General features: G+C 37.1%; 1 protein-coding gene across 1 annotated transcript in view; it reads right to left on the bottom strand.

Moving 5' to 3' along the window:
* Window positions 1-23,934, bottom strand: part of COL25A1 (collagen type XXV alpha 1 chain) — a 301,264-nt gene that overhangs the window by 34,925 nt on the left and 242,405 nt on the right. The window contains exons 13-16 of the mRNA XM_035543627.1: window positions 22,079-22,132; window positions 19,205-19,249; window positions 14,262-14,294; window positions 14,061-14,096 (exon numbers count right to left, since the gene is read on the bottom strand). Of these exons, the coding sequence (XP_035399520.1) occupies window positions 14,061-14,096; window positions 14,262-14,294; window positions 19,205-19,249; window positions 22,079-22,132 (168 nt within the window). The remainder of the gene's footprint in view (window positions 1-14,060; window positions 14,097-14,261; window positions 14,295-19,204; window positions 19,250-22,078; window positions 22,133-23,934) is intronic.

The following is a 23,934-nucleotide window of genomic DNA, read 5'->3' as shown; positions in this document are numbered from 1 at the left end:
ACAGTTATATAGACATACTTTTCAATATGGGCAACTTTCATCAGCATAAATTCTTATAGCAAGCCATCACACGGCATATGAAACAAATGAAGCAGAAGTGTCACACATTGCTTTTTTATGAGGTTAAGGACAGTTCATTTCAGTCATGTTTTATGAGGAAGAGAATGGTTGGGCAGACAGGGTGATGGGATGACAAAGTAATGACAAACAGAGAGGCCAGATGGTACTGTTGCAATGCGTTTTCAAAGGAGGTTGTTAGCTGCATTATCCCAAAAAAAGCAGATCAGAAGTATGATGCATCACCATGGCACTCTCCCTCCTCATTCTGACAGCAAAGTACTTCACAGTTCTCCGCATCCAAACAAATTCTCTGGCTGAGAACAGGTGGGAAAGAGCCACATCTCCTTATTCCCTCTCTGTCCTGCCCCCTTCCTGGCCATTAATTTGTACGTACATAACAGACAAATAGCAGGAGTCAAGCTGAGTTGCAGCACATGCAGCAGTAAGCAGGGGAGTCAATTATTTTTTTTGTTTTGTTTTGTTTTAAGCTATCTCCATGGCTGAAAAGGGACAGTGGAAGATTAATAAGCCATATGTTTTCCTTCACAAACTCTCCTGTACAAGGTTTCCTGTGATCTAATTTTGTCACATAAATTTAAATCAAGGAAAAGATTTACCCACGAGCTACTGTAAATAAAAACAACAACAACAACAAAAAAACAGTAGTATAACCAAATTAATAAAGATTTATTTATTATCATTTTAACAATATCCCTGGATTTAATGACTACAAAATACCCATCAAATGCCTCTTTAAATAGCTAAAAAGTCGGATGTGTCATAATCCTGTATTGATATAATTACTGACAACATATGGAGACAGTAAATATAAGCAGTTGGGTAACGTTTGTCTTCACCTCTTCGCCTGCACAGAAATACAGATACTCTGCAGTGAGTGAGCAGGCTAGCAAGTGTTCTTGCACGTTCCTATGCGCTCTAATCAGCAATCCATCATTAACAGCTCACGCAAAGAAAGTCCCTAGCAAACCAGAGAATTTTTTCCTGTGGCTATATTGAGGACCATAACAAGCACTCAGTGACCTTAATTTAGAAAAATCAAAAATATAACTAAATAACATTTTCTAACATGAAGTTCCAGCTGGACATGGTTCAGCACTGCTATATAATAACAAAGGAATAAACTGAGACAAACATGTCAAAGAGAAGCACATTTTTGATGGCATTAGAAAAAAAACCTACAGTTTATATAAACATTTGTATCAGTGCACACCAGCAAGAGCAACAAAAGGTTGCCATTGCAGATGGAAGTGCTTTAACATCAGTAAATAGTGAAGAATGTAGCTGCAACCATTTATTTTAGAATGAGAAGGTGCTCAGCAGCTCCAGGTTGCTTTAATACTGATTTTACCAGGGCTCATTTTTTGGCCAACTATTTATGACTTCAGGCAGAAGAAACATGCAGTGACTACACAGTTCAGTCTTTTCAGTGATAAGGCTTAAAGTGTCATTCAGAGGTTGATGCACAGATGTAAGAAAAAGGTGCTTTGCAATAGCAAGCGAATTGATAACGAAAGAAGCTGGCAGCTTAATTAGCATAACTAGAGTACAGATCTTACATGACACAACTTTAAAACATTATCAAATGTGGAATGGAATAACTAGTGTGTCAGTAAAGAGTAGGAACTGACTGGCAGAGTAGCAGCTCTTTTGAGAAAGACTTGGGGGTTACAATGGATGCTAAGTTGAACACAATGCCACTGTGTGTTCTTATCACACATAAACCAAACTGCCATAGGTAGGACTTGGTCACATTAAGAAAAACACGCATCTCTCCTTCTGTTAAGATTAGCACTGCCATTGATGTGTGAAATGTAAGGAAAAAAGTTTCCTCTCGGTAAGGCATGCTTATGTCACTGTAACGGAACGGCAGCTGAGAGACTGTCCTGATGAGTCCAGCACACAGACATGATGTTTGAGCCACAGAGGAAATCTAGGTTAGGAAATCTAGGACTAAGTTTTTTTTTTTTTTTTCGTTTTAAATACATGACATTTGCAATTTAGCTGGCCCACAGCTGCAAGAAAGTGTGAATAAAAGCCTACTTGGGACTGCGCTTGGATTTGACATCATTCTAGCTCTGGCATCTCCTGATCTCAAGTCTCTTGCTTAAGTGAACTCAGAATTAGCTCTAAACAACTGTGAAGCACTGAAAGGAATGCAGGAAACCAGAGTAACCAAGTTTTACAACACTTTACTAAACATCTCACTACAGATTCTTCCAACAAAAATAAAATTTTATCTGGTAGGAATCTACTACAAGCTTCTTTGCCCGCTAAAACAGGGACAGGGAACACAAAAACTGGAAGAGAAAAGTTAAACAGGTAGGTTGTGAAAGGAGATTAAGGAATCTCCCCATTTGAAATACAGTTTGACAGCTGTATAAAAAGCCATCAGCAAGTGATGACTCCTCATGCATTTTGGTTTAACGCTTTGGCACAGTTATGAAATAACAGCTTAGAAACCACCACATTGCACAGGAAGTCAACAAGACGAATCCCAGCATTTAAACTTCACCTACTGTGAGATCTTGGAGCAATTTGCAATCATACAGCACAGGCAACTTGGTATTCAATAAAATAAATCAACAAGCTTGTGAATTGCTTCCGTTTTACAGGAGTGATTTGTTATCATTTAGGAAGGAACAAATCTTAATGGCTTGAGATGTTAATATTTTAACAGACTAAGAGCCTATCTCTGAGCTCATTTTCACTCTCAAATATTTGTCAAATGTAGAAATACATTTTGGACAACAAATTATATGCTGCTTTTCGCAAACCTTCTTAAAGTTAATTTCATTTCTAATCATAAAATGTCTAACGTAGAAAAGGGCCCTATAATGGCATGCTGTGCACCTAGCTTGTTGTGAGCTCCATCAGAATTAATAGCAAAAAAATACCTTGTAATTTACTTCAGAGGATAGTCAATTTTTTTATGGGGATTATTATCTAGATATATTCATAACTGGTTGTTTCATGATGATCAAAGCTTTTAGGGGCTGAGGCAAAGGCTAGCTTTTATATCAGAGGTTGACCATCTCACGACACGTGGCTCACTGTTGCTGTCTTAATTTTTACAGAACCTGTAATTGGCTAAAACTTGAACTTTTGTTCAAAAAGGTGCAACAATTAAAATTCTACTTGCCATGCTGATTGCTTTTTCAGACACCACTTACTTGACAAATGCTTATAAGCAACATAGATCTAATACTGTACTCAGCCTCCACTGCACAGCTGAGACACAAGCAATGAAATTATTTGAAACTGTACTCACAGACAGGCCCTGTCCACTTCCAGTCCTTGAAATACAAGGTTCTACACTGACAAGTACTGATGTGGATGGAAGGGTCCTCACTTTACTCACTTCAAGAGACCAAGGTGCACTTGTCATAAATGTCATCGTGACTCACTGATAGTCATATTTGAAAATACCAGTATAATGCACATTCCTTGTCTAATGCTACTGAAAGAATCCTACAAAGTTGAAGATATACAGGACAAGAGCTATCAAAAAAAACACCCCAAAACCCAAATCCAAGGCAATTTAAAGAACCAGATCAAAGTTGGAATAGATTGGATTTGGTTCACTATTGCCTTTGTTGATTTTCCAGAAATTGCCCTCTGTTGCCCTCAGACTTGGTTTCTGAGGTTGCCATCCAATCAAAATACTGCAACTTTCCCACTCAGGAGAAGAGTGAGGGCTAAATTCTCAGAAGTCTTTCAAACAGAGGTGCAAGCCCACAGCAGTCAATGGAGCTGTACTTGCTCATGCCCTGCCTGCATCGGCTTAGGGAGTCGGGGACACTCAGTTCCAGTGAAGCAATGCCTCAGAACCTCAGCCTGCTTTAGACTATACAAGTCAGAGAACAGCACCTTATACTTGCTCACTGCATAGGGCATTAGAGGGACTTATATATAGCCTCAAGTCCATGGGAACTTCACTCTCAGGAGGACTACAGTATTCTGTTCATAAGAAGGAAATGAGCAAGGTAAAAGGAAATCTGATAAAAAAAACAACTCCAGTTTGTAATGTCTTTGTCAGGGCTTTTCATACCAACTCAGAATTGGCTCAAGAAATGGCCGGTTAAACAGGTTGTCTGCCTCACTCGTCACATTTGAAACAATATCTTTACACACTAATCAATCTCTAAACTTAGAGAAACAGTTCTGGTTTTGAATTTCCAAATGCATGTTTAGCCTTTATGATTCATTTAAAGAAGCACAATGTACTACCTTAAAACCTGTCTAAAACCTTGAAGCTTCACAACTAGACCTACTTTGTATGACATTTATTGCTTTTTAGTGAGCCTAATTTTCTCATCGTTTTTAAGTTCTGCCTGCTTGGAACATATGCTGCTTTGGAAGGGCACTAAGGGAATAATTCTACAGCAATAAGTCTGATTAATTCTGCATGCATTAGTCATATCAAGGACTTCCTACTTAAAGGCTAATTATAATTCAAGCCAGCATGGTACCTACTTTTGAGGATTAGAATAAAAACACTTGTAATGAGCACCTCATTTTTAGTTCTTTGCGATGACTGCTTTACTAAATTATTAGAGTCTGGCCCCAAACTGTTTTCTTTAGAAAAAAGTTGGATTACAAGTCTAAGGAATTATTTGTTGCTGCTATTAAAAGTAAAGAACTTTATTGCGTGCAATCATTTCTGACCACCTAAAATTGTATATTTGGAGTGCAGAAATAATTTTATGCCTGATAAAATACTTTATTTCCAAATGCAACAGAATATAGGGCTTTCAGATTATTCAGTTGCATTCAAAATTTGGATTTGGATTGATTTTTTGTAAACACAAAGAAAAACTGAACTATATAATAAAACAGATCCCGTGAAATAGATCTTTACAAGCTTAATCTTCCAACTAGTAATAGCTTTAGGGCAAATAACATCCTGTATTTCAGTTACTTATGCTTTAGACTTTTCCAAGAAAGAAAATGAGAGCTTTCGTGATTTGGAGGATATAGTTTCTGATGGATTAATAAGAACTGCATGTATCCCAAAGAATGCCCAAGTAAACACTCCTGACACATGCATACCATCCAATGTTAATGACGATTTCATTTTCTGGCCTTGATTCTCAAAATTAAGTCTGGAAAATTACATGTTTACCCTATGCAAGCAATTACTGCCACATCATACGGAAACCAGAGTGAACAATGCTAGATGTGTAACCACTTACATACAAATACATGTTCATATATACAGTTCCACTCTGGAAAATGAATACTCAAAGTTAGTGGCACAACTGTCTCTTTTTTTTTTTTTTTTTTTTCAAATAAATCTACCCATGCAGTGGGTTACTTTTGAAAACCAGCCTTCCAAATGCAGGTACTAAATCCTATTTTTAGGCTATTTCCCATTTTTACCCAAAACATGCATCATTACATTCCACTTTCCAGTATTTAACCAACAGTATACTACACATTTTTTTTCTACTTATACAACCCACTCTTGAGAACACTTTATATGAGTGATGGAAGGCTGGAAATTAGTTGACATTTGAATATTTCAATATATGTATCAGCTAAGGAAAGTACATATCAGAGTATTTTCAATAAAGCTGAGTTTGAAGTAGAATTCCCACAATTTTCAACTGCTGTAATTAACATGTTCAGTACATCTCCACTCCTAGAATTCAGAAATGGCTATCACAAAGTCATCTGGCCCCTTCCAGGTCCCACATTCAGGCTAGAAGGTTCTGATTATGGCAATCTATAAGATAAAATGAATTGAAGACTAAACAAGAATGCCCAAGCCCAAGAAATAATGGAAAGAGAGGCATAAGCAGCGCAGGTTTCCTGGTAACATTCATTGACAAGGAAGAAAAACAGGAAGAAGAATGGAAATACAGATCCTCTACAAAAAGAAAATGAAATAAACCCCAAAACATTAGGGAAGCCTAGACTTCCTAAAAACTCTTGGGGTAAAAGGGAAGTTTGAAGAACTTTTATCTGTGTGGTGAATGGCATTGACTCCAAAATTAAACATCTGAAACAGACATTTAGTTTAGATTTCATTTTGCTACCAGATGCTGAAAGGAAAAGCAAGAACACTTGAGCTTCAACAACACAGTCACTTTCTTTTCTTAAGAGTTTAAATGGCTTAAGGAGACAAACTTCTATGCACCCAGCTTCAAAATTCTGTCTTTCTTTTTCTCTGGAAGTCTTCTTTTGTATCAGAAGCCACTGGACGAAAGGAGTATCAACTCTACTAGAGCTTAAAAAAAAGTTCTGTGGAGTAGCAAGTTCTGCAGTCTTTCCATAGAATTAGGAAAGTCACAGGATGAGCTCTTTGCATATGAAGTGATTAAAAAAAAAAGAAATTCAAGTACAAAACAAATCAAAATAAGAACTGCTTTTGTTTCCTTAAAAAAAATAATAAAAGAAAAAAAAAAGATTAAAATTCGATATTCTTATCCAAGAATACTCCCACATTCTTATCCAAGGTTCTACTGAAACCAGCCACAGTCCCAGTTAAGTCAGTCTGAAGTACAAAAAGATAAAAGTGGCTGCATACTGGCAAGTCTGTTGAATCAGCAATTTCCACTAGATTTGAAAGCACAGAAAACTTTCCCCACATCCCAAAAGCAGAAGGACTAGGAAGGTTTTCTTTTCTTGTGCCAAATCATTCAACAGTTTTCTTGAACACTACAGAATAAAAGCTCAGTTGCAGTCATGAGCCTTGCGTTGGTATTGTTTTAAAAATGGAGGGGAGAGAAATCCCAGAAATGCTGATGAAAACCCAGAAATGCTGCACAAAATGCTGTTACTGAGAAAAGTTTGTGTCCCGTTGAAGTTGAGGATTGCACTGACAAATTCTAGAAAATGCAACACAATGGATTTGAGAGATGTCTGATGGTACAAGGAATAAGGGTATGCATGATTTCCATTACAGTAAGGCATTACTGCAATGTACATATCATCCCACAAAATTATGAGATAAAACAGGTATATGAAGTTTGTGTTTCATAGAAAGTATTCTGCATCTACGTGGCGTCAGTTGGGGGATATCAGAGCCATGAGTTAATATTCTGTTTGGGTGCCTTACTCACTTCCCAAATGACATGGTGGAACACATTCAGAGGCTCATTAAGTTTCCAGCCATTCCTAAACGGCGACAGGTGCTTGAGAAACACTTCTCCAGCATGTCACAGACAGCTTCATCACTGTCTTGGAAATAACTGACTGCACTTGTGTTTCCTCCACGGCACCAACTGACAATGTTGAGAGAAAGAAAAAGAACAGGAAGAACTCCCAAAACATCCGCATGGGCACAGTGAATGAGTCTAGAAAAATAATTAACAACAACCCCGCTGCATACTCTGAATTCAGGTATGATACTTGCATGTCCATCCAGTATTGCAGTCCATTCAGGCCCCGATATCATGTTAAACCAAGCTCTAACGGGTTTCTGGGAACATATACTGATTAATTAATAGAAATGGCATTACATGAAGTTGAAACTTTCCAGTGATTAATATTTATTAATCCTTTAAGTAGCCTGGCTATGCCTTCAGGAATACTGGAATGGATGCCTTGGGAATTTTCTTCAGCCATGAAAAGAAAGATGAGATTTAGCTGGAAAGATATGGTTCTCTGACTGCCGTAGTATTAATGTTTTTACAGGCTTGTTTAGCATTTGTAAGGAGTGCTATGTATGTGTATAGTTACCTAAAGCATTTCATATTGCAGCCTGCCGCTGTAGAGAGATTCATTCACAAGAACGCAAATTTGTAGTTTAACTCATAGATTTAAAGAAAAGAAGACTTCCATTCCTTTCAAGATAGTTATAGGATAAATACCTAACACCAGAAGAACTACATCCAAGAGTCCCCTGTGCATAGAATACCCCTGTGTCTTGCTCATCTTTTCTCTACATAGAACTATAAGATACTAAAGGAAATTCTTTGAAAATTAAGCAACTTGGAGTCTTCTCTTGGCTCTTTCTTTTCCTATGTCTTGAAGGATTCTGTATGCATCGGTCTGTTAGCATCCAACAATTCCATAGCTGTTTAGAACATGAAAACTCTCTAAACATGATCCTCAGACAGCTAGTTTGTTCATTCAAAATTACTTGATACTGTATAACAAATGGAAAAAAAAAACAAAAACAAAAACGAAGTTCGCTATTTATTTACTTAATTTCCAGGCAAATAAATAAATAAATAAATTGTCCCCATTCCTTGGCTCCTTGGCTGCGGAGCAGAGGTTTAGGCTAAACCCATTCACCTACAGGAACTAATGCACTTCAGAAGCACTTGCCACCTAGAGCTAACTGTTCAAAACTGCTTGAGCAGAAAACAAACAGAAAGTGCTAATTTCTAGAACATCATAGGAACACACAGACTTTGAGAACATCCTGTAGTAACTCCAATTATAGAGGACTGAAGAAAGACAAAAAAGTGCAGTGACATCCCTAATGTATTTTAGCTACAAGGGACCTCAACAGACAATTTTGTAGAAGACTTTTCACTTCATGTTTTGCCTTTTAGGTGAATCTGAAAGCCACTCTTCTGAGCCATTCTTACCATCAACAAAAAAGAGCCTAACAGCAATGATATTCCCAGATCAGAAATTTAAATTTTTATAATTTCCTTGCTGATAATATTTGTGGACATGCATGGTCTGTACGAACATGGAATCCACACAGACCTGCCATAATATAACCCCAGCTGGTTTTGGCAAGTGCTCCCAAGGATGCTGGCATTGACCTCCAGCTGAGCTACCTCTTTGCTCACTATTAAATCAAACAGACCATGGATTTCTGTCAAAGCTGTTTATGAAAATAGAATTTCATTACATAAAGGACTCAGCTCCTACATGATCTTCACTAGTCAATGTAGGTTTCTTTCCTGCAGAAAATGAATGACCTCCCTGGGAACTACGTTTTCAGGTATGATAACATACAAACTTTAATAAGCACTTTCAATTTTTCCCATAATTCACTAGCAACAGAGAAAGGACATTATGCTTGAATAGTGTGGTGATTCACAAGTCCCTTGAGAAAACCACTGCAAATGTTACATTCCATGAGATAATCCTGAATCCTACCGAAATGGACAAGAGCTTGGCCTTTGGTTTATCCCCCTTTTCATTGGAGAAGTGTTATAAACTACCTACTGAGGTATGCACAGGCCCACACTGGAATGCAAAGAGAAAATTTCAAAGAGATTTTCTTCTCTGAAAGAAGAATCTTTACCACAAAGGAAAAACAATCAATCTAACAAGCACTCACTCAGGATGTAAATCCAGTCACTTTGTGCAGCATTATATGTTTACAGCTCAACTGCAAGTGTCTGCAACTCCCAATGCAACCACTTATGCTAGAGCTAAATCAACCATGTCTTTTGGATCAACTTACCCAAAGATCCCAGACAAACTGGAAGCCAGGAGCTAAACCAGGTATTACATCACAGTCTGTAGCTAATACTGAATAGAATCTTATTAAAACATTTTGACATGTCAGTGGAGATCACTACTGTGTAATGGAGCACAGAGTATTCTTGTTGACAGAGCCAGTTCTCTACAGCCTGTGTGTAATGAATGCAGTTTTCTGGCTGGAGGCTTAGTAAATTCAGTAAGACTATTGCTATGGGAAAGTACCCATCAAAATGGAAACCGAGTAAAACTTTGTGACAATGACAATGTCACAAATGACAAGTCTCTTCCATTATACGGAAATATAAAAGCTTATATATATATATATATATATATATATATATATCTGAGCAGTAGAATCTTTATTTCCTAGATGAGGCAATGGTCTACTTCACATTTTAATATAAGATACTGTTTGATTACTTAAACCAATATTCAGTGCAAAACCTGCCTGTGACAATCCTCAGTTCAATACCAGAGACTCAGAAGGTGCTAACAGCACAAGCAAAGTAAGTTTACTTTAGCCACATCCTTGCAGTCCCGCCCCTCTTTGTGATGACCCCTAAATACAACAGAGACTACAGTTTATTTACCTTTATCCCAGGGAGTCCAGGAAGCCCAGGAAGACCTGGTTCACCCTACACAGGAAAATTGCATAATATTACAGACATTATTTAGTTATGGTCACCATCCAGCAAACACCTCTGTAAATTCTGCAGCAAGATAAAAGAGCATAGATGACTGCTAGTCATTTCAGGTAGGACTAATATTCTGGTATTTTCAAAATGAGTGATTTAATGTGACTATCCTAATGTACATTTAGGAACACAAATATCTTCTGGGAACCGCTGATGCTATGATGACACCCACATCAAAAATCCATGTCAGAAAAAAAATATCAAAAAATCAAAAAAAAAAAACCAAACACACAAAATGAATTCTCGTTAGTCTTCACCAAAGGAGAGGAAAACAAGCAGCACTGGTTTATTTTACACACTGCCATTTAAGTTCCATAGTTACAACAGATGTTTAATTCTGTTCCATTTTCAACTCTGAGATAGATATTATGCTGCATAACTGTCTGATTTAGCTAGAAAGTAATTCAGGTTTAAATTGTGCAATTCAAGCAGGACTGCCTAATTACAACTGCACCATCATTTTTATAGACCTATCTGTTGCATCATTTCTGTGCTTGGTATTTATCTCTGAATATATATGGTGTCATGAAGGATAGCGGGAATATAACCTTCTATAGCTTTACCCAGAAATGCCTTACTTATTTAAAATTGCAATAAAATGACCTATAACACGGCATTTGCAAGGGTAAATTGTTAACAAGAATAGAAAGCTGAATGTATTTATTTTGAAGTGAAGTTGATATTAGTCTAAGACAAGAAAGCCTACTACAACATTCTCACACATGGGGATTTTGAGGTATCAGCTAAATAGAAAGATGTTGTCTAGGGAAATAAAAACGATGAACAACAAAAAAAAATAGCAATAACACGTGAAGAAAACATTATTTTAAAGGCTGTAGACTTTATTTTATTACACATGTAGATTCAAACCAGCACATTGGATCTGAATACTCCCTGAACTTTCTAGAAGCTCAGGTCTGAACTCTGAAGCCAACTTTTACCTTTATAATGAGTTGAACTATATTCCAGATTTTGTACACTCTTGAACTTTACAGAAATCCAGATTTCTGCTCTGTGGTTTGGGCTGATTCATACAGATTTTGCTATTAAAACATTGTGTATGTGTGTATACACATACATATACACTTACATGTATTCACTCATCTATACAGATATGTATGCGTGAATATACTCAAAAAATCCACATACATACATACAGCTGTTCCTCAGACTACAGTACCCAAAAACACTTTGAGGCAATAATATTAACCAGACTTGAAGCACTAATAACAAAATTATATTCTGCCACAAAAACACTGCTGAAAAACACAATAGAGGGTCTGCAAATTGCTTTACCAAATGGAGTAATTTTTACATGTTATAGCCGGATCTGATAACAGCTTCTTTGTCCATTTCAGTCACTCCAACATTTTAACTATTCATACTGCCTAAAAGCACAGGGAAGAATCCAGTCTGAAAATATTAACTATAAAATCAGATGAAAGAGTGGACTCTAGCTCTTGGTTTATTGCCTAACACTTTCTAAAGCAGGAAATGGGTTGTCACTTTTGCAAAAGAATAATCCATTAAACAGTCTCCATTACACTCAATCTTGACAAAATGCTAGCTACAAAACCTCTCTTCATCTGTCACTTTCTTAGCTGAGTAGCCATACATGTCATACAGCTAACATGACCTATCCTCATCCAACTGTGAAGCACTAAGTTTCACTTCTAAGCTCAGCATTTGAATAATTAGAACTGATAAATCTATTAATATTGCTGCAGTAGGTCACTGTTTAGTCTTGGGACAGAGCTAACCCCTAGGGAACCACACGTAACAAGCAGAGAGGATCCGGCAAATCCACTTCAGATTCACAGTAATCTAAAACAAGATGCCCCTCAAAGACGGAAAGAATGTAGAACAACACTAACGTTTCATTAAAATTAGTATCGTAGATGATGGATAACATTTTTTTTCTGGACCTTTCATAATACAAAATATGTGAGTATGATTAAAGAGAACAATGATATTTGAAGAAGCAGAGGCTGTATACTAACTCCACCTCATAATGCTAGGGTTGGCAGGGCAGGTTGTTCTATCACTTCTGCAATACAACATATGGCACACAACAGCCTTGTCAGGCCATTCAAACACCATCACACCTCATCTCATGTAAATAATGTTCAGGTGGGCAGCTCAATATTTGTCTGTTCTTAGAAGATGGATAAGAAGTAACTGGAAGAAGAGGAAGAAGTAATATATAAGGAAGGAAGATACAGGAAGGAAATAGGAATGGGGCACAGTGGGGGGAAAAGAAGAGAGGCGATGTAGGGGGCATAGACATACATCAATTTGAGAAAGGGTTACCCCCAGCCTCTGGTGGGGTGAGCAAGTTCCTGCTGAACAGGGGCAGGATGGCAGATGTGGGATACCTGGCTGGACGAGGCACTCTGAGTGAGTGTATTATGGGAGCTGCTGGCCCTGGCTGGGCACAGGGAGGTGGCATATTGGGAGTTTGTGAGGTGATGTGGAAAGAATGCATTAAGCCCCCTTTGGTGCGAACAACAAGCTGAGACTATACAAAGTCTGAACTGCATGCCTCTCACTTATCTATATTACATAAATGAGATCAAACCTGAGTGCCTGGGGACTGAGATGCGGGAGCCTGTTGATAAATCACTGCTGCTTTTGCCTCCATGGCAGCCAGCTAATGAGAGGATGAATCTCAACAGGCTCTTAAGTGCATTTTCTAGTTTATTACCCAAGCAGAGCACACAGTGCAGAATGCACACGTTTAATGATTCCACAGATTAGATAGCTTTAAACTAGTATGATTACTTTCTCTAATTAAAACTGCATTTTACTAAAGAACTGCATTTGCAACCATAATAGTCTTTGTTTAGCCTGTTATAATTGATGACAATTAATATTTCTCAAACAAAAATACTCAAATTCTTATTTTACATGAATGTATGTTCGGGGGTTTTGCTTAGTCACGTAAAGGCCCTGAGTATTAGAAACAGCTGTACTGTCATTCACTATACAGAATTTTAGCTCTTGGCTGGCTGGCTGGAATACCTGCTCACTCAACCTTCAGCTGGGCTTTGCTCCACTCTGGCAGCAGTGGGTGATTTTCAGTTATAAGATCCAAGAACGGTGCTGAAGGCTCCAGCGGGAAACAAGTACTGCAAACCAAAAATCTGGTTCCCTCATTGTCTCTTCTCTTTGCCCTTTCACCATTTCTCCCAGCAGGACATGCCTCCTACTCTCCTGAAAGGCAGCCGAAGGCACAGCATTCACTATGTTTGATGGACTGTGGATTCAAAGGGGAAATTCCCCAGCTTCATAGGGCCTCATGCAGCACAGAGTCAATACAGCTCCTGCTGGATCTTTACTTGCAAAAAAAAAAAAAATAACCGGCCTTGGCTACATGGCACCTAGGGGAATTTCTTCCTCAGGAAGGAAGAATGAAGCAGCATTACCCATTGCATGTCTCTGATAGCTTGATTCCTCTTAAAAGTACATAGAAATGGGATTCTAGTCAGCATTTATTTTCTTCCTAATGAGATGTAATAATGTCCCATAATCTGAAGGTTAATATTCAGTCAAACATGCAAGGTTAACTTGTGATCATTCAAGTAGCAGAGACATTCTTTGTTAGTCTCACCAGCTGCAGTTGGGTAAGCTTTCAACACAAGAAGTGCTCTGTCACTAGAAGAGGAAGTGGGTTATTCTAATATTGCCTTTCATGCTAATTAGTATCATTCCTGTGCTTTTTAAAATACAAAATGACCATACAAAAAAAATTGTACAAGTCTTGGGCTGTTAAATTGTAAAGCCTTGGGATTATCCTAGTAGAGGTAAATGTCACTGGTAACATCTGCATAACAAGTTTTATCACAAATCTGACAGTGAAGAAAAAAAGACACAAGAATTTCCAACTAATACCTTTTGTCCAGGTCGCCCAGATTCACCAGGTTCTCCCTAAAAGAAAAGAGATGAAAGGCATGAAATCTGACAAAATGAATTAAAAATAAGGTTGGGGAAAATCATAACATTAATGGTACCTGAAACAGCTGTGACACTACAAAGTAACACAGACCAGCCACCCCTCTTCTTCGCTTGCAACTGCTTTAAACATTAAATTACCTTAATTCCTGCAGCAGATGAACCAGGGTCACCCTGATAAAAAATCCACAAGAAACAATCATACTTATTACGTATACATTTTTAAAGGAAAGAAATACAGCAAAATATGCAAGGTTATAGCAAGATTATGTAGCAAAATAACTATATAGCAAGAGTACCAATTCTCTGTGATGCTACATAGAAATTTATCCATTGAAATTAAATCAAAATGATTCAGAAAAGAAGCAGTATTATTTTAAAGAACATTTGGACAGAGTTAGTTTCAAACAGCACAATAATTAACCTCAAATTTCACAACCAATAATGTAGATGCAATAATTGCAGATTTTGTATAGATGTGCTTCATAAAGCCAGAAGATGGAACATAGTTTGGCATCTCTAAATTGCTGATATACATTCAAAATCATTTACTGCCATTTACAAAGCGTATAAGTGATCTTTTTGACCTGGTTCTGCAGATGGCAAGTGTCAGGTCTCGACTGACAAAGCTTTTTGTGCTAATGAAGGTAAGCCTTGAAAAAAACAGTGACCTATGTGTTTATCACCATCAGGACAGGTCATAGCTTAATTTCCACAGCCCTTCAGCCTATCTAAACTGATAGTTCAATGCAGTTAAGTGTTGTACGTTACAGGATGAGATGACTACAGTAATTTACATATTCAGGAAAACTTTGTTCTGAAGAAACATCTTGCATTCAAAAACAGTTCTCCTGTGTTACTGGACTTGATAGGCAGTGATATGCACACGGTCAGAGAATTGGCGAGTGACCCAGTAGGGAAGCTTTTAGCTCCCAGTTCATTTTGTGTAATTGCCACAGGATCCTTAAAATTCTTGTATACTCACTTTGCTGCATTTTTTTTTCTTAAATGTCATGCCAAAAATATGGAAAAAGCTAAACTAAGAAAAAAATTTGCTAGTCAAAATACAGGCTGTTGAAGATGTCTAGAGTGCTTTTATTTGAAGAACTGCCTCATTATTTGTTACTCAAAATAAATTTGGATTGCTCATTGAAAATAACAGGTTGCTACACAGCAGCAACTGCAAGCTCCCAACAGCCTGTTAGTGATTTACATAGGTGGTACAGGAGCCAGTAGTGTAATCCACTTTGAAGATGTTTAAGTAGAGTATCCATTCCTGGTGGTTCATTGAAGCTGGAGGAAGCATTTTGGGAATGTCACAGATTAAAATTTGTTTTAGGTATATATATATATATATATTTAACGGTGTAATAAAATTAAATGGTACCATGTAACATGTTCACTACTTTTTGAAGAAGAGAAATAGATTTCCTCTACAATTACCGCAGTGCTCTCATGTGTGAAGAAAAAAAATAAAAAGTCAGTTTTATGAAGGGTTGATTCATGTCTGGAAACCTGAGCTGCCTCAGCTTGACAGACATGCATGAGTGATACAGTTGATATCCCTTACAAGCATGTACAACTGCAAAACTTCAAGGACTTTTTATAGCTATAAACTGGCAAAGCAACTGGTAAGAGACATTCACAAGTTAAACATTTTAAAGGATAATGATGGATATGGGGGAGATAAGAGTATTTATAAAGTATTTATAATCCACCTTCACATAAGAATGAAATTAATATGGAATTAAAGAAAAATATACGGTACAGCATGTTCTCAGTTCTCTGATGAGTCAGACAGCTTAGAAATGAAGAAACCTAAGCAGGGGAACACGCACACACAAGAAAGATACTTGGTAATTTCCAGCAGCCAAGGCTACAGTAGAAAAGCAGGAATAAGAACTCAAGTCTGGCATTGGCACTGTCTTCAAAGTAGGACAACTCAGCGAAGACAGTTTCCTTTTTAAATCACAGGTCAAGAAGTATGTACCCAAGCCTGTGTTTCTGAGATCTACTGGGTAGAAAGAAAACTTACACTAATTGCACAAATAGGAGCCAATTCCTAAAACCAAGTCTGAAACTGTTGCCACCTGACCTCTCTCACCGTGCTAATAAATATTTAGTATTTATCTCACAGAAACATCATTTAATATTTTAAAGAAATGCTTTTAAGTTTCTGTGAATGAAATCTCTTAAACATGTGGCATGATAATTTAATGTAATAGACTCTGCATTTACTTATAGAAAATGTCTTGTTTACTGACCAAGGAGGGGACATACATGTAAGTGGTTGCACAGCTGAGAACTGAACCAGTACTAGCCTTATCTCATCTCTGAACAATACCTCCAGTAGTTATCTTAAAAAGTTTATTTATGAATAGACACTTAGTAAGCCTTGAACTCCTCTCCGCAGATGTTCAGTTGGCAAAAACTGTCAATTCTCATCTGGTAGTGAAGTTCCATAATGTAAAAAATGCTCTAGACATTTCAGAGCTACCCAAATACAAGGCATAGGTTGTGTAGTAGGGAAAAAACATAGCAGAAGACATGTGTAAGCCATAATGCGTTAATAAGGCTGGGCTGTGAAATTTGCTGGGACTTGATTCCATCTGCTTCTTTTAAGACAACAAAAAAGGGACAGTTTTCGATGTTAAACTCTTGCCCCAATAGAAAATACCCAGAGGAAAAACACAAAGGGAATGCCACTGTGCTACTCTTATACTCTGCATTATAGCAGAACAGTCCAGTAAATTTAACTCTTTGAGATGATCATGGCAAGTGAAAAAAGTGCAAACAAGAAAGAAAAAAATATGCAGAAAAAAAAATCAAGGCTTTGTGAACATATTAATTAAATGTGGCTGTAATAGACATTCTTAGTTCCTCTATCGCTAGCATGATTAATAATTGCAAGGCAAATTCATGCCTGAATTACATTCAATGATCATGTAGCAAAATCTTTCCCCTTTGATGAACAGCAGGAAAGAACACAATCCTTGCTAAGCAGTGCAAATGTAATGTAATGGCACCATGTTTAATTCTTGTTCCTATATTATCTGTCAAAATACATCCTTCTAAGCTCCCTAGCAAAGTGCTGTTTGCAGAGATATCTTTTGGAAACATTAAGCTGCAGCTCTTCTACAAGATCTGGATATTTTTGGAGTGGCACATTGCCTTGCAGGCAAGGAAAATGGAAAACAAAACAAAACAAAACAACACAACAAAAAAAAAACAAAGGTTAACTAAGCCACAGCTTTGCTTATTCTGTCCTAAGAATTAATGCAGTGGATGCCAGCCAATCACTATTAGAGCAATGCACTCCATGCAAACAGCATGTATTTCCGTGTCACCACACCACCTCTGAAACTTATAAAAAACCTTGAGGAGATGGGAGACTTCTGTATTGTGAAGTCCAACAAATTTATTGAAATTTCTTTAGATACAGAGATATAAGAAATCTCCTGATGACTGACACTTTCCACAAGTTGATCCCAAACTGGTTAAATACAGAAATGTTAAAAAAACTACATTCATGAAGAAAGGATCTCCCGCTAGAAGAGGGAGACATTTTTTTTTCTTTTCATTAAACAAGATCCCAAGCAAGGAGATGCATGCACTGCAGACCACAGTGCATCACGGGCATACTAATGGACACAGGCTTACTCTCACAGCTGATAAAATAGCAAAGCAACAAGGAAAGCTACACTCGACTTCCCAGGATGATTATAAACTTCCTGTTTACTTGCTGCAGGACTATGTCTGAATAAAAATCTCATATTTGCCTAGAGATTATGCTCTTAAATCTCATAAAAGTAGATTAAGAAGACTTTATTGGAATACCCTGTGTATGTAACTAAATAAGGTTTTTGAGATTTTAATCTGGGCTAATAAGCAGGACTGCAAATGAAGTATTATTTAAATGAACTCTTGAATCAAAGAGTTGACTTGACTATTCTTAAACCTAATGACTATTTGTAAGATCTGATTTTAGAATATGCCGTATAGTATCTTTGTGTTCTTGAATACTGTTTCCAAATTATAGGGCCTGAGAGATTTGCATGCATTCCTTACCAGCATTTTGATAAATCTGTCATAAACATCTCCTTGCAGTACACTCTGATCTGAGTTGGTTATGCAATTAAACATGGGGGGCGGGGGGGGGGGGGTAGAATGAGAATGACACAAATTTTTGTGCTTCTGCCCAAATGTAGGGTGAATTCAATGTCTTTAGAAGCATATGAGTTCCAAACTGGTGGTAATAAGCCATATACAACATCTACTCAAAAGGATACATCATAAATAGGTAAGATTATGTGGCTAGAGGAGACCATTATGACTGACCCTTCTTTCTGTGCTCCACAGGCTTTGTTCTGACTGCTAAAATACTCTTGACTTGTATATATAAAACACATTTAAAAATTCAAGTTCTATTTTGATCTTTTGTGTAGAGATACAGAATGAGCCTCACATAAAATAAAGCAAAAGAAAAAAATAAATAAAATAGAATTTTAACAACTTCTACTCTACAGTGACTACTACCTGTTGGTACTTTGCAACAGTGAACTAACAAGGCATTAAGTGACATTATTGCTGATATCACCCGTTAAAAAATATAAAATGTAGTTTTTATTTTCAACTCTCATTTGTCCAGCTGGCTGCTTGGAAGGAAGTTAGCTACCATGATACCCTATTGGTTTAGTCCCTTTCTTTGCAGGTAACAGAGATTGGGAAGTGTGAACAGCTAGGATGTATCTGAAATGGATGTAACTTACCAGACACAATATCAACAGTCTTGCAGGTTGTGTCCAAAGTTTCTGTACATTGCACATATCAGCTAAGAGGAGTACTGATGCTGATATATTCTGTACTAAAGCTGCTGCTGCATAAAGTCAGGAGTTTTGTACTTAATTGGACAGAACACTGACTTTTTTTCTGCTGTTCATAAGAATGAACCCAGTCAGATGTTCAACATAACTACGAGAAAGTTTAAAACGCATTTTCCTTTTGATCAAATTATTATTTACATTAGTTGTTTAGACTGAAGCATGCCAACACCACATTTTCTTCTCTATCAATACAAAGTGTACCTTTTCTCCTGTGTCACCCTTTGGTCCATTTTCTCCAGCATCACCCTATAATTAAAATACATGTATTTTATTAATGATTTTATGTAAGCACACAGCACGCAGAGAGGAGTCAGCATTCAACCATGATTAGAAAGCTAATTCTGTTAATCAGGTAGTCAATCTCTCTATGACATGGTCAGGAATTGTGGGTTTTATAGCTGCTACATCTGTTGCTTGAATATAGTCTTCCCTATAAACCTTTTCACAGACCCTCAGAAACACATAAATTATCAAATAACCATCTTCCTGTTGGTATAGCCTACAGACTTGCCCAATTCATCATGGTTTAGCAACAAGGGAATGATTTCATGATGGTTCAGCATTTTGAATTACCAGTACATATTTTTTCCCAACAGAGACACCTAAACACACCTTATCAAATTCAGTTCACAGTTACCCAGTCCTATTACTTAGTATTAGGATTCTCAAGTGATGTATGGTATAAACTCTTTGAGTTTGAAGTACTTCCATGAATGATTCACGAACCAGAAAAACTTCTAATTCCACTCCTTCAAATAGCCACCAAAATGGTGGTTATCTCTACATAAATTCTATATATTGTTTATTATTAACAAAAAAAACCAATATTCAGACAAATTCTTTATGGCTGGGTAGACATTCCCTATTTTAAAAACAACTTTTTAAAGGAACACTGCAAAATTTTTATCTATAAAAATACCCTTTATTTTTAATTCAGCCATATAGTAAGACCAGAGTACTCGAAAAGGTCTGCAATATGTGACGATCTAGGCCAAAAATGTCTGTGGGACAGACAACTACCTACCAGCAACTTTACCTGAAAGGGGAGAATTGCACCCACGTTTTGCAGCATGGAGTTTGTCTCCTCTCTGCATGACCATATATCTTGTGGAGTCTGTGTAATTATCACTCTGTTACCTAATTGTTTTACTCCCCACAGGTAACAGAGCATCAAAACCAAGTTACCAGGTTACCAAGAAATGTTTGACATTTGCATTTATTCTAACAGACTCATCTTTTTCTGATGCTAACAGTAATGGTTAGGTGCAGCGTTGCTCAACTGTACAGCCTTTAACACATGACCACTACTCTCCATGAGTAATCCCACCACAGTAATCCCAGAAGGAGTAACTTGTATTAGTATTATTTGACACTAGCAAAAGCTGCACAATGAGTCTCAAGTTGTAGGCTGTAGCTGCATTCATTTTTTGTAAACTCAGAATCAGTGCAGTGACAGTTCTCAAAAAACAGAACAACAAAGGAAGCAAAATATGTCTCACCTTTTCTCCTCTCTCTCCAGGGTCACCCTGATTGAAGTAAGTGGAGCAAAGAAGTCATAAGTTATTAACATGAGCAAAATTTGAAATGTTAATATTATTGTTATGTCACTATTGATGACACTGTTTCAAATAACAAAATCCAAATAAGTCTTCTATAAATAAGTCGATTTCATAAAACTCAACAGACAATACATTTTCGACATAATTTTTAAAAATTATTTTTTGCATGAAAAGTTTTTTTGTATTTGTTTGTTTTGTTTAAGTTTTCTTCCTCCTTTGTTCTAGATTAAACCCTGACAAACAGGCACATATGTTTGTGGAATGGCCTATTGTGACAGAAATGACTTCTACATTTAGTTCTCCTTATTTTGGGAATAAATGAAGGAAAAATCCAAAGGTTGAATGTGAAGGGAAAGTCTTATGATTCTACTAATGGCTTAGAAGGCTCCATGTGAGAAACAGAAAGCCTTAAGTGTCTCGATATAATTCATAATCGATTCAAAGCAATGAATGTTTATTGCTCCTGACATTCTGTGTAACAAAAAGATGGTTTATAGCCTTTATTTGTAATTATAACTTGCTTGAGAAACTGGCTCAATGACAAACGCGCTTTTGCACACTGAGCGTGACCCTGACAGCTCATCTCTGTGATTTTGGCTCAGAAATGCACTCTGCCTCATCTTTGCCCCTTCTGATAGCTGGTTGTCGCTAGGCAACTCAAAGATTACAGCTGTGAATATGAATTAAGCATCCACTGCCACAATTTGTCTTCTTCTGTATACAAAGTAAGAAAAGGTCATGCTCCCAAATGGTTTGTTTTCATCCCTGATGGACAAGCAGCCAGTCAGTAAATGTAAAGAGCCTGCCCTGAGTGTCCATCAGCAGCAGTGTGATGCACAGAATCAGCTGAGGAGCACATGTGCACCAAAGATGCATGCTCGCAGCTGATGGGATTAGAATTTAGCATTACCCGTTCCAGGAGGCCCACAGATCACATCGTCTTGGACATGTTGAGCTTTCTTTTAAACAAAGTTATCACAAGCTTTATGTTCTATTTCACTAGTTCAATATTAAAAGAGCAGGGAAAAAAATTATTTAACAATAACATAAATGCAAAGAGACATTTTGATGCTGCAAATACAGGCCCAGACATGTTCCTAATGCGGTTTGTTGCTAACTTCCATAATAGCAGGATCAGGGCTCAAGACTTAACTCTGACATTCATCAAAGAATTGACCACAGTAGCTCTTGAAAATAAGCCTGACACACATTGTAAGGAGCATAAACAAAGCCTTTCTGAAAAGGTCCCCAAATTCCCAAACACTTGCAGGCATATTACATTCACTTGGCAGTGGATGCATATGCGTCAGTGCCACTGACTGGAATTATACATGCACAGCAGAAGATAATGCTTCTTTATGGTGAAATGTGTAAAGCCTCTTACAGCACAGATCACTGGAGTGAGCAGATCATTAAAAGCCAGTCAGAATATAAACACAAGTTGGAAAGCATGACCGTAGTCTATATGCACTCACGTACCACGTGCTTTTGTTTTTAATCCATTTTCAATACTAACCTTAAGTCCTGCTGCTCCCTTCTCTCCTGCTACACCAGGCAAACCAGGTTCACCCTAAAGGCAGAGAAAATAAAAGATGCAGTTAAGAAAGACATAATGAAGTATATTAACATCGTTTCATGAACTGTCTCATATTAGGTAAGGCATGATAAATAAAATTTAAGATCGCTCAGCCTGAATATGTACTCCACAAACAGGTACTAATATGCGCTATTTCCTCAGTTAGAGTGCACTAACTCTAATTCAAATTCCTGTATAGATAAGAAATAATTCTACTGGAAGTGGTGGAAATACACAGGTGTAAAACTAAACAGAAAAAAAGAACCGAAACTTTTGATTCTGAAAAGCTGTCCAATTAACCTCAAAAGCACATTCTTTCCAGGACTATCAACGTTTCTCTCTTCCCTACAATTTAGAAATACTGCAAGAAAGGCTTATCTTAAATGACTTTGACATTTGTGCTTCTGGTCTCATAAGAAAGGCAGATAGTGATGAAAAATGAGAAGGGTTAATTCTAGAAATGGAAGAATTTGGAAGAATAGATAGCGCTTTTTTTTTTTTTAATATACCTTGCTTGTCCATTTTACATACTCTAGTACCATTGGCTGAAAATTAAATTTAAAAGACTGTTAAAAAATTCAGCATAACATCAATGATCCAAATTTTGGGGACATTTAACAGATAGCATATAAATTCTTCCACAATTCAAGGAGTCACAAGTCACTTTCAAAAGTCAATTAACAAATGACAACTACTTGCAAATTTCTTTTTCCCCCAAAGTTAAAAAACAAGAAACAAATACAAAAAAAAACAAACAACACACCACAAAAACACCACCACCAATAAAAAAAAAAAAACACAAAACTTTAAGACATTTTCTGGTGTTCATTTCCCAGATTTATGAAAAAAAACATGAGTATTATTTATTTTAAGTGACTTGATAAAGCAATGGTTGGACTTTATTGTTAAGCAACTAGGGGTGATGGCTGAGTGAAACCTTTTGCAGAAGTATTCCTCAGTTTCTCAAGAACCGTGCCTATTCTTTTGTAACCCTCACCTACACAAACGCATTGCACTTCTAGGGTGGCAAAGAATGTTAAAGTAGCATCCAAAAGAATGTCAGAAAAAGCCTTCAGTTAGGTTTTTCTGTAAGTATTTTGCTATGTAAATGTATAAAATGCTTAGAAGTTAAATACACTAGTCAGCATGGTAATCAAATTAGAAAGAATAATTCTTATCAGAAACTCAGCTGAAATTTTCATACAGGACTTGAACTCAGTACACATGATGAACCAACTCTCTGCTCACAAGTTACAAAAGAGTTAAGATAAGGGCTTGTTCCAAGTGCAACAACAAATATTTTCCAATCCTCCACAAGAGCCTTCCTTGGTTCTCCAAGGAAGAAGGTTCCATTCTATTTCTAAATTAGGCAAAGGAACATAAAATACAATAATATCACTAAGTGTTGGACTATTTTGAAACATAAAACAAAAATGTTGAGGTTCTTGCAAAAATCCAGTGAGATATTTTCCTCACCAGAGAAAAAAGTGCTAGGTGCTATTAAACCCACAGGGAATTACATAGCTATTTGAGTCAGCCCTTTTTTCAAGGCTCCTTTGTACTACAGTAGCTTTTAGGCTGATATAGTAGCACAGGCATTTGGTATATAAGTGGTAAGGATTTGAAGCTGTTGGAGATTAGGCATAAGTGTTCCAAGGGATTGACCTAAAAAGCAGTTGAAGAAAACTGCCAGTTGACAAAATGAAGCAGAAGGGACCAATGGATATGCACTTGTTTCTCCTCATCCCACACCCCAACAAGTTTGTTTCTGTCTCCTTCATTTCAAAACAGCTGCA

The sequence above is a fragment of the Cygnus atratus genome, chromosome 4 (assembly GCF_013377495.2).
Source record: "Cygnus atratus isolate AKBS03 ecotype Queensland, Australia chromosome 4, CAtr_DNAZoo_HiC_assembly, whole genome shotgun sequence".
Classification (NCBI taxonomy): Eukaryota; Metazoa; Chordata; class Aves; order Anseriformes; family Anatidae; genus Cygnus; species Cygnus atratus.
The sequence above is the reverse complement of the archived record's forward strand: the minus strand, read 5'-3'. Positions and strand labels throughout refer to the sequence as shown.